Here is a 16637-nt window from a genome sequence, read left to right on the forward strand (position 1 = left end):
TGGTTCTCAAAACTGATGGGAAAGTAACACTATATGTTAAAATAATATCTGCTATTCAAAAAAATAACTTACAATGTATCTGCTGCTAACTTATTCTCATCATGCATTTCAGGGAGACAGAGTAATTCTTCTTAAGCGTGTTGATCAAAACTGGTATGAAGGTAAAATACCAGGAACCAACAGACAAGGCATCTTCCCTGTTTCCTATGTAGAAGTCATCAAAAAGAATGCATCAAAAAGTGTTGATGACTACCCTGATCCTCCAATACCCCAAAGTGACAGAATACACCATTTAAGTTCATCTAAGGTAAGGATTTTTTTTCCTTTGCTATCCTGCCTAGAGTGGGTTAAGAAGGCCTTGCAATTTCTTTGTTAATGTCAGAAAATGCATAATTTAATGTATTAAGTATACTACATTTTCTTTCCTATATAGGTAGAATTGCATTACTAACTTGTTATTAAAATCTTTTAATAGCTGAGTGTGTATCTTACAGTCTACCTGGACTTTTGCTCTTTTATTTATTAGCTTTTAAATTACTGAGAGTAGAGCCAGGCAAAATTTGGGCAGAAAAACCAAGCTGACAGAACATTTATTTGGGAATCTTAGAATTTGAGCATTAAGGATATGCCTAGCAGTCTTTTCATAGTGCAATGTGAAGGCACTTTCCATAACACAGCTCTCCTAAAAGCCTGCTGTCCTATAAGCATGAAAAGGGCAAGACAAGGCAGTTTGTGTGGGGACACAGCTTGCCAAGACCAGTTCTATGCCTTTCAAAGTAGAGAGATAATGATTCTGTACTACAACCTTCCTCCTCTTACCATTCACACTCTAAAAGGAAGCTGTTGGTATAGCAGAGGTTCTTTGGAGTGGTATGACAAGTCACAATATTGTTTCATTTAGCAGCAAGCCAAGTATCATCACATTGTCAATGAACTTGGATTCAGAGCTTTATAGTTGTAATTTTTACACCAAGTGTCTTTCATAGGTTTTCAAATTTTTTCCTCCCTATTCTATGTAACCACCACAAATCATACTACAGAATCTGCAAAAAGATTCCTGTGTTCCTATTTATCATTCACTTCTGAGATTTCAGTCATCTGTGCAGGGACCATAATTATCATCAACATATTATCAATGATTTTGAAAACTTTTCTAAATATTCCTCTTTATCTTTGCTGTTTACGTCTTCAGCATGGGCAGTAGATCTAGTGTGTAATTATAAACTTCTTATCCTGCTATTAATCTATATCTGTTTCATTTGGTTTTATCTCTTTTTCCACTTTCATATACTTGCATACTTACACACCTCTGAAAAGAGAAAAGTTCCGCATTTATTTGCGGCTTTGGGGACAGCTACCAAAAGACGTCATTTGTAGACAACAGTGGCCTCTGAAAATACTGCTTACAACTAAATATTAACTGATTTTTGATAGTTCTAGAACAGGTCTTGTCTGGTTTCCCAGAACGTGTCACAACATAAAACTAGCTCTTTGCTCTTCCATTCTGGAAAGAAATGTTGAAGCAGCATCATATTCTTTAGCTGCAGACTGAGATATTCATAAGCTAGGGCCTCTTATTACTACAGGAATCCAGAGGTTCCTGCAGGGAAGTCAAGAGTATGAGGCAGTGTAGGTGCTCCATATTACAGCTGTCTCCTTGCATTTGGAGATGTCCCTTCCCCATTTTCTGTAGAGCACTCTTGTCTCTTAACGCATCCCACAGCTAAAGCTGGTGGCTGTGTAACAACTGTAACCCTTGTTTAGCATACCATTTACATCTGGATTACAAAATTGTCCTATCACCTGTATTTAGTTAGTTACTACTAAATCAGTTCTATAGGGTAAAAACGTGGAAGAAGCTTTCTTTGTTACATAGGAAACTTTTGTAATCATGTGGTTCTAGCACAAATAGGGGGTGGAGGGAGAGGAGACTGCTGGCACTTTTAAACAGACACCAAGTTTCTGAATCAAATTGTGTTCAGAAATGGCAATACCATGCAAGAAGGCACCTTGTTCCTGACTACATAGAAGAACTTTAGCAGTCCCAAAGGTGTTATGGGATTTGCCATCACTACTAATACCACGTTACCTATTCCTTTGGAGTTTAGCATGTATCAGTCCTTTTGTTAGAGCAATTGCACTAAACTAAACCAACCTAATGGCAACAAAACCAAATCAGCAATACGAGTCAGGAGAAAACTTTGCTCTCCTTAACTGGGCCTACACCATTTGTATCTTTGGTGCAGCCTGTAGCCACAAGAAACTAAAACTGGTAATGTCTCCTCAGCATTGACCTTAAAACCACAGGTTAGAGGCCCTTGTTGAAGAAGAAAGGTGAAGGAGAGACACTGAGTATTGCTTGTAACAGCCTCACACTTCCTTAGCAGACTGCATTGTATCAATCTATATTGTTTACTTTGGTAGAGAAGATTCTGTAGCAAAGGTTTTTTCTAAGTATAAAATAAAGCTATTTGCCTCAGGAAAACTCAAGCAGAAGGTAAGTAAATTAACCTTCCAGTTCTGTGATATTTTGAAATTGCAGTCCTATTCTAGAATAATAATTAAAATCTAAAGTAGATAATGTAAAGAGACGTACAGCTGATTATTCTGGATAATTCTAACAATGAGATCAAAATATTTTTCTCTCAATTTTAGTTTTGGTGATTAATAGTAACAAAAATGCATTTTCAGTACTTACTGAAGCAATGGATATCCACTGATGCTGTGTACGTATGACTCGCCAGTCTCTCATTCTTACAAAAGCATGTTTCTTTTACCAAAAGGATACTTCAATCAATATTATGTAATGCTACTCAAAATATACTCCTGTGTACTGTGCTGTCACTATTTTAAAAGCTTATTTGACTATCTACATTCAGTTAGAATTGAATATACCTGCCATAAATATTGATGTCATTTTGAAAAGAAAAAAAAATGGATTCTGTGACTGCTCATGCCTTAATAAAAGTATGCAGTGTATTAAAGATGTTTCTTATACAGTTACTCAGAATTAGTAAGGAAAAATAGAAGAATTGTTAGGATAATTAGAAATCGCCTCAGTTGTTAGAGTTGAGAAGAAATATTTAATGACACAGAAGTGTACTTCTGAAAATGCTGTTCTGAAAACAACAGGAATGGTTTGAGGATACTTACATTAATATTACTTGTACGATTTAATAACTTGTGACAGGGTCACTAACAGCACTATAAGTAACATAACTTTAGCAGATCCAATGCAGGTTGCCTTCATGAATGTAATGATTCAGATCTGTCATAATATTTGACATTTAAGCCCCAAGCCAGAACCTGATACAGTTTCATCTTTCAAATGTCTTTCCTGCTGTTCTGATTCATGTAGTAATGATTTCAGACACTCGTGCTCACTGAAACGATGATACCCTATAATCCAGATGGTGCTGCAGACATTTTTCTTTTCCAGTCTACTCGTATTCTACTTCTCTGTCATGCTTATTTATTTATTTAAATTCCCATGTTTTTCTTATTTTCAAAGTTGCCTTCTCAAGCACTGTCCCCACTTTCCAGACACCTTTCCTCCTCTTGGTCACATGCTGATCGAAAGATTCTCCCAGCTGCCACTAGTGACTGGTTTTCAAGGACTGTTGGCTTTTCACCTTCAAGCATGCCTTCTCCACCATTTTCAGACAATTTTCTTTGTGACTTAGAAGAACTCAATTCTTTGGCATTAACAACATCCCAGCCTGTAGCAATCTCCCCAGGTAATAGCTTTCATCAAGTTAAGGATGGTCACTTTATTCCAAATACAGAGGTATCTCCCAAGTCTCCTACAGCTCTTCCTCCATCCTTTCTTTTGTCTGCCTCTGTCTCATCTTCAGCCAGCTCACCTCTTGACATAGCATATAAGCATACCAGCAACAACACCAGATCAGGAAAAAAATACTTGAGTGATATATTTGACTCCTCAGTTATTGAAGTACCTAGAGACCTGTCAGATACTACAAGAGAAGGCAAAAATATTGGTGCCATCCGTAACATCCCTTTGCCACATGAGGGTGGCCACATCTCCAGCGTGCTAGCTGCAACGGCTGAAAATGAAGAGGAAATCTGTACTTCAGATTTGTCAGTTAATATGGGGGATGAATCAAAGCTTCAAGAATCAGATTTCGGTATAGAACCACAAGACACAACAGAAGAACTGACAAGACTCTATATAGAGGAGGATCGGGGAAGTGACAGTTTAGAATTCCCAATAGCAAGTGGAGGAGACTCTATGGTACGTTATGAAGGATACACATCACCAATTATCGATAAGGTATTTTCATTTCTGAAAAACCTGGCTTCTGTGTTCAGGTAACTTAATATAATTATCTTCCTTTTCTTGTACTGACATGTTTGCATTGTGCACAGGCACAGTTTTATACTATTGCATTTGATAAAAATTGGCAGTGTTAGGGAATAGTTCCTTCTCATAGACAGGCATATACACCATTGTAACTTTTATGGTGTATCAATTCTACTGCTTCTTTCCCTTATGTCCTTTTAGCTGCCAGCTTCTGGTGTAACATGCCAGTCAACCATTTTCCTCACTGTCCCATTATATACCACCCCTTTTAAGCCAGAGGCCCCAGCAAGCAAATGCTATCAACAGCCTTCAGAGGGAGGGAAATGCCTCCTGCAGAGACTCAGTGGTTTGTACTTCACATGTGTCACTTCACCAGCTGATTTATTTATAGTAGACTCTGTTACGAGAATGTGACTTAATAATAACAGATCGGATTATGTTTGGCAGTTACACAAATGCTTTACCCTAAAGCCCTTCCCAGCTCCTCTTTGGGACAGTACAGCACTGAACTATCCCAAATATGTGCTAGCCATTAAATGCCACAATATCACTGCACAGTTTGCAATTTCTTTCTGTCCAGACTTTTTAGGCAGTGGCCTTGGCTGGCACGTGCAAACGTGTAAATCGGATACTTAGGCCAATGTGTTTTAGGCCAAATGTAAAACTAGAAAGATTTTGCAGGCTGCCTTTACCCTTACTTGACCTGAAAAAGAGAGGACAAAACCATAAGAATAGAGATGAAATCTACAGCCACAAATGGCAACTTGTTTCAAGGAAGGATTTTCTTCCAGAAACGTAAACAAATAATAAAATGAGCATCATGTTTCCAACTGTTCAGGTTGGTTACATGACTCCTTGTTGAGCATTTTACATCCTTCACAGCTGGGTTTATAGCATAATTACATCTAATTTTTCGTAAACACTTAAGCCAGCTCTACTTTCTGGGGGAACATAGGAGACACTGATCCTCCTTTCTACCTGTCTTCTAATCTTCCATTTCATTCTGCCAAGGCACCAGCTTCTCACTCTGTTCCTACAACATCCCTGTCTGCTGCTTCCCTCTCACCTCCTCTCCTTTCTAAACCCTTACATCAGCAGGAGAAAGACTCACCAAAGTCAAAGGTAACTGCACCTCTTGAGTATGGATTGTTGCAAATCTTCCTGTATATGAAATAACTGCAAGGCTAACACTGAGTTTGATCTTTTCAGAAGTATTGTTTCCTTTACTAACATTAAATAACAAAGCACATGGAGTATTAAGATAGGCCTTCTTCAAATGAAATGCAAGGTAAAAATATAGCAGTTATGATTACAAGGAAATAGGTTAAGGAGATACCAGTGACAGGAAAGGAGAAAGCTTCAAATCTATTTCAAGTCCATACCAGGGCATCAGTAACCCATATTTAATTGAAAGAGACAGAATCTTACTCAAATAGGCAGAAACCAAGTAACATTTGTAGTGTAAAAGTGTTTTCGATTTCAATCCAAAGCCTGGGAGATCAGTCAAATTTCACAGTAAAGCACTACTACAGAGGGTAATGTTTTAAATACCAAATCTGTTAGTCAAGAACTGGACAAAGATTGTTCCCTCTTCAGGACTACATTTTGTGTCAGCATTGCAATTTTGTGGCAGAAAAATGAAATCTGGAAAGTTGCTCTAGATAGACAAAGTCTATTTCCAGTGCTAACATCCATAGAGTCTGCTTGCTCATGAAAATGAGAAAAAGCCACGCAAAAAGTTTGAGAAATTATTCTAGAAGCAGTGATCTTTACATCTATGGCCAAAGAAAACCTTTCACAGGGGAAAAAAAAAAAAATCTACTCCATCTTACAATGCGAGTTCATGGAAAACCCAGACATAATGGATTTAAAAGAACTTTAAAGGTTCCCCAGATGTGTTGTTTATTCTCTAAATCAGTGAAGACACAAAAGTTCCATTCAGGGCATGAATCTGTCAGGGGATTCACGTGTGTTTGACCTCAGAGAAGGTATAAAACACAGTATTGCCTTTTTTTCTGCAACTCTGAATATGTTTTGCAGTGTTTTTGATGGGTACTTTTTACTTAGTCTAACCTATGCAATTCAAAACATTCTACACTGAAATCCTTTTTAGGTGACCCTGATCTGGTTGAGCAAAGCTTGTTAATCTCAGCTGAAAACAAATAGAAATCTCTTTTGAGAGTTAAAATATCTGCTCCTGGGAATGTCCTAGACAGTGTGCTGCTTTTTATTGGAAGCAAGACATTAACTAACCAAGGAAGATAACTTCATCTTGCTGAGACAAAAGCTTGATACTGAGAACTAGAGGTCTTGGGGGTGATTACAGAGTTCTAGCTCATAATCATTATTTTCAAACCAATATCCAGTTTGAAAATTTATTTATTTTTTAAGTCTAGGGAATAGATTCCTGTATAAACTTGATCAATATAGACCTACCTACTTGAAAGTCATTGAAATTATTAGATACGCTCCTGCCAACAATAGATTTAATTTTTTGGTACAATATTTCCAGAATGAGGTAAAGATTTATTTCCTTCCAAGGGTAAGCAAAAATTTTTTCAGCAATCAACAATGACTACATTGCCAGAATAGAGAGTGGGATTAAAGTAAGTGTAGACAGGTTTTGGCTGTCATTTTTTGCTACTTAGTCTACAGGCTGGACTTGGTAAGAAAGGACAGCTCCTATCCTCTCTGTGCATGTTGTCCATGCTTAAAGTCTGCTCAAAAATGTTACAGCAAAAAGAACATGAGACATTTCCAAGACTCAGATATCACAAGTGAAGAGAGGTTCTTCAAAGAGTTCTTGAAACTGTATCCTGGTAGTTTGGTGACTTTTGTAAAAATACATGCATACATATGTATATGTGTGTGTGTATATATACATTTGGAATGTGACTCAAATCTAAAGCATGACCAGGGAACTGGGCGGTAGAATAAAAGGGGATATAAGTGGGGAGTGTCACTTTGCTCTGTGATGGTGGGAGGCATGTATTCTCCCCCAAGGAAGGCCTCTGAAGACACTTCCTGAGAAGTGTCCTCCCTTGGTGTCCTTTTACCTTTTTTCCTCTTCTCCTCTCTTTCTACTTTCTACTAGCAAACAGTCAAACACCAAAGAAAAGTTTTCCAGTGTCAGCACTCTGCTCTTCTCAATATTTCCTCTGACTCACCTCTGCCCCGAGAATTCACACTTGCGCCTACCCCCACTTAGGAGCTGAATTCCGGCAAATATTTTGAGTGATTTATAGTGATATTCACAAATCAAGGATTTGTCTTTAAAGTACTTACCATCAAGTATTTATTTGCTTTCTAAATGCAAGTGTAAGGTCCATGTTCTGCTTAACAGCAAGGAATTACTTTTGTCATTGGTGTTTCTAAGACGGTATTTCTGCTCGGTGCTGTTGAGCTTTTCTGTATTTCTAACTGAGCTACTCCAGTGGGTACACTTGCGATAACTTCTTACTCCAACTGCATATACTGTGTGTGATTAATCTTCTAACTGCAATGTGCCAGAGCAGCGAGCCATTGGAAAAGAGATACAGTGGCAACAGTGAAAGTACCATCTGCTAATAGTACCATGACTTGCTCTGGTAACACTGGTAACATACTTGCTTTTTTGTTGTCATGGAAAGCATGTTCAGTTTGCATGTATGAATGAAGCAACAGCAATCCTGTGATGCTGCATTCCTAAACTCTCACTTGACACAGTTTTTGTGGTTTTTCTAGGCTAATTTAAAGAGAGAGATATTTGTTATTGGTAAACCTCCTCGTAGCCCAGTGATGACTAGGAGATCCTGCAGCTCACCTGTCAGAGGTCACAGCTATTCACACAGGGTATGGTACTGGATGCCCAGTGTGCAATAACAGCATTTCCATGGAAAAGGAGCTCAGTGTCTAGTCTTTCAGTATTTTGCTTCTGCCCAGATGTCTCAACACTATCAGTTTGCTGTGTTTTCTTCCTGTTGTGCTTCTGTGCTACGTCTGAGTAAAGCCAACAGGTCTGTTTGTGCCAAAAGGTATTTTACAGAGCCACTAGTGTATTGTATCTCTACAGTACTGTGTAGTATTTCCAGTGCTACAGGATGTAAGAGATCAAGGTTCTTTACATTTATCCTCCTTTTCCTAAATTACTCTTCTGTTTCAAATCATTCCTAGTTTATTAAGATTACAACTTCCAAGAATCAAAAATTTATACTTCATTGCATGTATACAGGCTCAATTCCTGGCTTTGAATTCATGTCCTTCTTTGCAAAAGGTTTTGTTGCTGCAATATTATGTTCACTCAATAGCGTTATCTTTATCCAAGCACTGGTATTCCAGCCTGTAATACTCTTTAGACTTTCCCTTCATATCTGTAGTATTACAGTAACATAACAGAATTTTTACCTAGCCCAAAAGTCAGCTTAGAGTTTGTACGTTTTGCTAAAAAAGGTGATCTAAATGATGAAGAAAAAAAAAATCCAACCTAAACTATATGAGAATTTACAGTTTGTGTTTTACTGTCAGCTTAAGACTAAATTATGGTTTCCATTTAGCTCTTAAAACTGAAAACAGGATTAACTACTTCCATGCTGTTGCTGATGATTTTAGTGTGTAGTCTTTCTGGTGGTTCCCTTTTTAAAATTTTAATTTTAATTTAAGATAGGCAGGTTTGTGTACCTTTCCAAAGTCTTGGCTTTTTGACAGGCCTCTGTTTGCTACCAGGTGTGAGCGGACAGTGCTTTCTTCCTCACTGAAGGGGAAGGCCAGGATTCTTGTAGTGGCAGATCAACACCATCCCCCAAAGAAGGTCAAACTGGGAATAAAATCAGTAAAAGAGGATTAAGCCCTATTTTAATTTTATTCCAAATGAATTACATGTATTACATATTACAATATATTGAGAGGCCTGTATTGGTAAATATTTAGTGCATTTATTTCTTCAATTTCAAAAATACAAGAGCACAAATTGTATACCTAATTGCATGTTCAGGACTATGCAGAACTGTTACATGCAAGCACATATGAGTCATGCATGAAAATCAGATAAATAACTGGGACTACTGACTTGACTGCATGCTTTTTTATGTTCTTGGAATTAGGCCCTACAATTTTTCCCACAAAACAGGATAGTGTAGTGCACTGAGCTATAGTTGGAAAGTACAAACCCTAAGCATTAAGAGCTTCCCATGAAATGATGCATTTTGGGACATCTCTTAAGCACAATTAGCCAGACCTTGCCACAGTCCCCATTCTAGCCCATGCCACTGTATGCGGGAATGAGAGCTTAGAGAAAGAAAATGTCAAGAAAGCTTCTGGATGTCAGCTGAGGCACTACTGAGGAATGCATTCAAACACAACTTCAAGGTCCCCCTGTTCAGAAAGCACAGATTACTTCACCCTAGTTTTCCTGGATTGTAATTCCATCAAAGTTTTCTCTGTAGCAATAACATGGTTGAAAATCTTCACTCACCTTGTTTTTCTATCATCTGTTTTTGCAGTAGCTAACTAGCAGTAAAATGGTTGAAGCATTGAAGCATATGCAGAAAAAGAAGATAGTAGTGATCTACCTAATTTCTTCCTGTCTGGGTATATCTACAAAGCATTAAACCATTTGTAGTATTGTTTAGGTCATTGACTTTCATTGTCTGCAAGAAAAATCCTTAACCTCAGTTAAGTTGTCTCGCATCTCTGACTATCTTTGGCATTCAGCTCAGTTATGGACCCAGTGAAAGATTAGCTTAGAACAAGGTCAGATTCCACTCCAGATACCAAGCAATCTGTCCAGTGGAGTATTCTCTTCTCACTTGACAAGACAACTGTTGAAGGGGATTTACTGAGAAGTTAAATGTCTAGTTTGCAATCTTTATTGTTGGATGGTTCAGTATGTGTCATGTCTTTCATGTAGAGTGGTAGAGGAGAGTTAAATGAGGGAGAAAACAGGTATAAACATTTTTTTTCTTTTAAAATCTCTTACCCACCTACCTTTCATTAAAATGAATAAAAATTCTGCAGTTTACATGCCTGCATCTTTAGGCACCTTTTTAAAGTTATACTCTACCTACTGTAAAAATGAGGTGGTGAATGTTCCCAGTATTTTCTGCAGGTACATGTGTAAACATGATGAAAATAAATTTGACCACTTCAGTTTCATCTGGAGATGCCAGCTCGCATTCAGAAACAGTTCTGAATGTGAACAGGAAAAAAAAATACACACTGAATTTTAACATTCATCAAGAGCAAACTGAAGCAAGATTAGCTGAAAGATTAGCTGGGAAAGAGAGAGCCACAGAGCAAGACAAACCCTATGGCTTCAAGAGCACGTTTCATTTTACTCAATTCATGAAAGAAAATGCTGTGGAGCTGTGTTTGATATCCATACCCCTGGAACAGAGTTCCAGACTTGTATGAGACTGTCAGTCTCTACAGCATGACCACAGAGCATCCTCAGTCAGCAGAGAATAATGATCACTTCTTACACCAACAGCTTTCCCAGGCAGCTGCTCCTGCACTGTTTCCGGCCCCTACCAGATTCTAATTGGTGTGAGTCAATGTCTTTCTAAGCAGGACATGGTTTCTTATAGGAGGCTGATATTTTTCATTTACACTGCATCCAGAGTTGTAGGGTATTAGTGGTGGGTAATGCTGCATACTTTTCATGAAGAAAAGTAGCTCCTTTCGTGAAGTTTTGCACTGGAAATACAAACTACTTTTTTCATTGAAGTGTTAATTATTTTCACACAATTACATGCATTCTTTTAAAAAAATTCTGTCTGCTCTTTGCCTCTCAACAGCCTGCATGGCTTTGTCCTCCCCCTTGAAATGAAACAGAATTAATTGAAGCAGAGCATGTTATGCTTGTCAAGTTAGTTCTCTGTGTGTGTTTGATGTAAATTGGTATGTTTTGTGTCTATGAGTAGTCTTAAATTCTGCCATTACCTATTGGAGATTTTATTTCTGCTTATCTAAGCGTAGACTTCACCCAAGGAATGTTTATTGTTCATCAGTTTCATCTGATTTCTCTAATGCTATTTCTGTTTCACAGTGAAGAGGCAGCAGGGTTCTTTTCCAACTTTCTATTATACTATAAATAGAATAGATTGTTGATAAAATTCAAAGTTTTTAGTTTTGTTATGTCCTCCAAAAGTCAGATCTTTAAACCTGCCAAAATTCTGTCACTTACCAAGTCTCTTAGAAATTTTTGAGCTGGAGGGTGGGCAGGGTGTTATTATACACAAGGCAAAATATGAACTCTCAAGCAACTATGTGTCTGTCATACCCCTATCCAACTCTTTGGGGCCTTAGACTATAAATCCTTACTACATTTCAAATCATTTCATTTCAGCCACAACGCCCTGTGCTTGCTCATGAAAACATACACGGTGGGGGGGAACCGTAAGTATACTTCTTGTCTACTAAACCAAAACCTGACATTTAAGCCACAGCCAGCACATCATCAATTTGTTAATATGCCAAGTACAGTTCTGAAGAAATTTCAGAAATTTACAGATAACCACATGATGTAGGAAGATATCCAAGAAGGTCCCAGAAGGCAAAGCCTTAGTTGTTTGCAAGTTAAACAGACATGCCAACTTACAGTTTGTCATTTTATACCTTAAAGGGATAACAATTTTGTAAAACTAAGGTTTGACTCCTTTTATTCTCCCCATTTTTAAATCTCAGCAGACTGCCAGATAGAGATATAACATTGATTGAACTCACCTCCATTAATGACTTGACACAAATTATTCAGAAGCAGTTTTGAATGTGAACAGAGAGGAAAAATTGAACTTGTTAATGCTGATCACAGGAACACAGCCTCACACCTTTTGGTGTAATTTACACGTGCAAGTAAAAATTAGATACAAGAAAGACGTTACAAAAACTGGAGAAGAACCTAGATCTCAAGTCTGATTTTCTCAAGCAATGTAAGCAGCTGGGATAAAACATGTAAGGCTATTAGAGTACTGCTAAAATGAAAGTTCAGTGCAAGACTGGTTTGATTTTTTAAATCCTCCCCACACCAGTCTTGCACTCAGTGACCACTGAAACCACCAGCCTTCCTCTAGCATCAGTGCACTTCATAATATGCCCTGAGAGATTAACTCTCCTAAATGTAACTAAGGCTTAGCATCTACAAATATTTAAAAGTTTACCTGTTAGTCACTTGAAGAAATGGTAAAAGAGAGGGGCAAAAAGTTCTAAAATAATTATACCACAGACAGGACATTTTGGTTTCCATCTTATTCAAACCACAAGCTCCTGTTGTTGAGCATACGGAAAGCACCTAGCTCTGTTTTGTAAGCAATAGTTACCTAATTCGTTCTGTTCAATATACTTAAGTAGCTCATAACTAAATTTACTTATTCCTAACATTGACAATAGAAATGAATAGAATGCCATACATATTCTGTTAGTGTTGTAAATGGTGGTAGTGGAGTTTTCAGATTTAAGAAATTCTCAGATTAGCAAAGAGAGAACGAGATTATTACAAAGGAGTTATCAAAATGGATTATCTAGAAATGACTACAATTAGATATCTAAAGTACAACGAGTGCTAACTAGGAAGTTCTTTATTACTGTATTTGAGTAAGCAATTGGCCTGAATCCTATTTATGATACATTACATCTGCAACTCCTGTACCTTTTGGAAGCTGCATTTTACCAGTTTTAGAATATCATCATAGTTTTTCTTCCCTGGAATGACAATAAACATGACAGAAAATGTTATTGCCATTTAATCTTTTGCACAGATTGTTCTTAATCCTGCTACACAAATTACCAGACTTGTTTAAATAACCAGTCCCTTTCCATTTTGTTAGTGTGATTTAAATATAAAAATTAGACTTTTCTTGTGACTGCCAGTCACAAGACATTAGGTTACAATCAATTCTTTCTTTGAACAATGTCTTCTCCAAACCATCAATGTGAAAAATAAGTGTAGTTTATTCAGGAAAACCATCATTACACTAAGCCTAGCACAAATCTGCATATAGGATTTTCAAAGGGGTCTTTCAGGAGTTTTTTTTGCTGAAATAAATATCTCATTTAAGCCATAGAAACTGCCTGAATGACACAGAGCTAACAGAAACGGGAAGTTGTTTTGGTTTCACTGGGAGAAGTGTAATGGCATTAAGGTTTTAAAGTTAGTGAGTTTGTTTGGAGGGGGAAATGGACATGATTATGTTCTGGTTCAATATTTTTAAGTTAAAACTATTTCCTTTGTAGCATTTCTGCAGTTTATTCATTCCTTTACACAGTCAGTCATAGCTGGGGCAAGGGGGTAAGAAACAAAAAAAAAAAAAAAAAAGGCAGATTCTGCAGGACTCTCAGGCTTTTGCAGAGATCTGCTTGTGGACTGTCTGCCCAAGCACTTTTAATTCCCCTTATTAAGAGTTTATTGCCATTCTTTCAGCTCCAAGAAATTCAATTAAAATCTGACAAGAAATAAAAGATAATTTAGTAATCCCCTACCTCTTTCCATTTATCCAACTTACATTCTTCACTCTGTAGCCTCTGGCTGGGGTGGAGGTACAAGTCAGTGTCTGAATACCCTTTGAGTTTCCATTGTTATTATCCCTGTTTTTTGGGGGAGTTTTTTTTGTTGGTTTGTTTTTTTTTCACGTGGGAAGGGTATAGCAAGGGTAGTTTTAGCCAAAGCAGGCGTTACAGCGCTGTGTTTCCATCAGCAGATACTCCCCACCTTCCCCACAGAGGTAGGCAACTCTTTTACATGCAGTGCTCCTATAATGCCAAGTCTCATCTCAGCAGTTGTTCTGAGGAGCCCAGGGAGGCCCCCCAGTCACAGCAGAAAGGGATGTGAGCCACTCTCCTGGCCCCTGTCCTTCACAATCTACAGGATGACACCAGGCACCTTACTTATGCTGTGTGGCACTTCGCTGTGCTGTGGCAGAGCAGGAGTAGACTGGGATCAGCTTCCTAGCTTAAAGGCAGAGCCACAGATTTAAGTACCAATCGTGGGGGCTTAGGGAATAGCACACCTGCAGGCTCCCTCTAGAAGATCTTTTGGTTTTGTGACTTAAATATAAAATAATGCTAAAAATAAAATAAAAACAATAGAGTTCTCTGGTTTAAAGCAATGGGCTGAGGAGCCATCAAGTTTGCCTGGAACCCCCAGTCTTTAGTGTCTCATGAGTTACTTTGACAGTAAAGTTTTATTTATTTACTCTTATAAGTACTTAGCCCTTCACTCCACCAGGGACAATAAACCCTTTTACCCTATTTTTGCAAGGATTGTTACTTATTAGTTCATGTTTAAACCAGCTCCTTTACTTCAGCAAAGGTGCAAAGAACTCTTACTTCTTTTTAAAATGCATCATTTGTCCTGTTTAAGGTTTCAGGCTCTATATAACTATACTCCTAGGAATGAAGATGAATTGGAGCTCAGAGAGGGAGATGTCATTGATGTGATGGAAAAATGTGATGATGGATGGTTTGTGGGTATGTTTTAATTCAGTTGCTTTTTGCTTTTTTTAATCATTTGCTGCCTTCTTTGCTTGGTATCTTTTAAACAAATTAATTTCTAGTATTCAGTGTAATAAACCTGAACCTGGCTTTATCAGGAGAAATCCCAGACTAAATCCACTGAAATTAGTGGCCACTTTTCACTTGTGTCTCTTGCAATCAATGGACACAATTGCCATGTGCCTCCAGTTTGTTGTATCACATGCGAATGACAACAGTGCTGTACAAAATCACTGCTCTCTTCATAAAGACCAGGTAACATACAACCTGCATGAGTACATCTACAGAGCTGACTACTTGTGAGAATCAAGTATTACTGAACAGAGATGTCATACCTAGGCCTAAATGATATGGGTTCATCTTTTCGTAAACCCTCACGCACACAATGGCTAACAATCATCTAAACAGTCCACAGCATTTCAAAAATTCTGATTATTTTAACAGAATTGATGTTGTTGAAATTAAAATATTTCTATGTACCAAATCAAAATTTTAGCACAGCTTTTAATCAGGCCTAACAGTTTAATCAAATACTTCTTTTTATTTGCTTTTTCCTTCCTGCAGTTATAATTTGTTAACACTCACAAATAAAATTCAGAATAACTTTCTGAAGTTACAAAGAGCTGTAGATATTTCTGTTTATGCAATATGAAACGTGCAAATTTAAAAGCCATGCTTACTTACATAGTGATTTCTTGTTGTTATTCCCATCTTTCATCTATTGCTTCTAATTTCAGGAACCTCAAGAAGAACCAAATTCTTTGGTACTTTTCCTGGAAACTATGTCAAGAGGCTGTGAATTTTTTTTTTCTACTTATTTATGCTGCATCTCTGCAACACATCTGCATAAGGCTGCTAGAAAACATGCTCCGCTGGCCTTCTGTTTTCTTGCTTGCAGTCTCAACTAGAGGCCATCTAGTTCATCCTCATCCCATCCCACCCGCCCAGCTGTTCCACCAGTGTTACAGCAACCACCACGGTATGAATAACTAAGCTTTTCTGAAACAAGAGGAATCGTTCCAACGTTTAAATCCTCCCTGCTTTAAAGCCTTTTCGTTTGAAACACAATAGGAAAAGCCTGATGACAGGTACACAGATGAATTGCCATGGGGCAGTGGGGAGGGGGAGAAACTGCTTCTAGTTTGGGCATTTGGGGCACTGTCATTAAGTCTGATGGGATTTTTCAGCATGCATGTAATACAGGGGGAAGTTGCTGTTTACTCTTTTTTTTTTTTAATAGTTTGGGTTTCCACATTCTTATTTGCTTGGCAGCATTTGTTGCTTTCACTTTGCTGTATCACAGGTTTGCCTGTTGTACTGGTTTACAATGTATGACAAATTATAATAGAGGTTTTTTTGCCTGCACTTGTATGTTGTAACATATGCACAGTGGTTGTAAACTCTCAAGCAAGTGTAGTGAAAAATGGAATAGCTGCAAGTGTTCTGAGCAGGTGCAATGGTATTGGCTAAACCTTTTTTTTTTTCACCCCAAATAAAGCTGTAATTTTTTCTGTTAAAAGATAATAAGTGCAAGAGGCATAAAACCTCAGGAAAGAGGATTTAATGGACAGACAATGATATAAGCACAGACAATAATAACCTGCTACTGCTGTCTGAAATTAAATGGTTGCAATGAAAATGTTGCAATAGTAAGCAACATGAAATTTGGGAGGTTAGTGTTTTTATGTATCAGGAATTTTGTGAAGCAGGCAGTAAACAGTGTTAGTGCAAAGGGCTGTTGGTTGGTTTGGGTTGTGGGTTTTTTCCTAACATAGCCACCTGAAAAATATTCACCAGTATCATAAGGTACTGATTTACTTCACTATATATATATATATATGTGTGTATGTTAGCA

General features: G+C 37.7%; 1 protein-coding gene across 9 annotated transcripts in view; it reads left to right on the top strand.

The window, feature by feature from the left end:
* SORBS2 (sorbin and SH3 domain containing 2) overlaps positions 1-15628 on the top strand; it is a 76090-nt gene extending 60462 nt beyond the window's left edge. For all 9 annotated transcript variants that reach the window (XM_054383109.1, XM_054383110.1, XM_054383111.1 and 6 more), the window contains 4 exons: positions 113-307; positions 11643-11692; positions 14652-14758; positions 15520-15628. In XM_054383109.1, coding sequence (XP_054239084.1) covers positions 113-307; positions 11643-11692; positions 14652-14758; positions 15520-15581 — 414 coding nt within the window. In that variant the 3' untranslated portion in view covers positions 15582-15628. The remainder of the gene's footprint in view (positions 1-112; positions 308-11642; positions 11693-14651; positions 14759-15519) is intronic.
* The last annotated feature ends 1009 nt before the right edge of the window (positions 15629-16637 follow it).

Source organism: Indicator indicator, chromosome 8 (assembly GCF_027791375.1).
Source record: "Indicator indicator isolate 239-I01 chromosome 8, UM_Iind_1.1, whole genome shotgun sequence".
NCBI lineage: Eukaryota > Metazoa > Chordata > Aves > Piciformes > Indicatoridae > Indicator > Indicator indicator.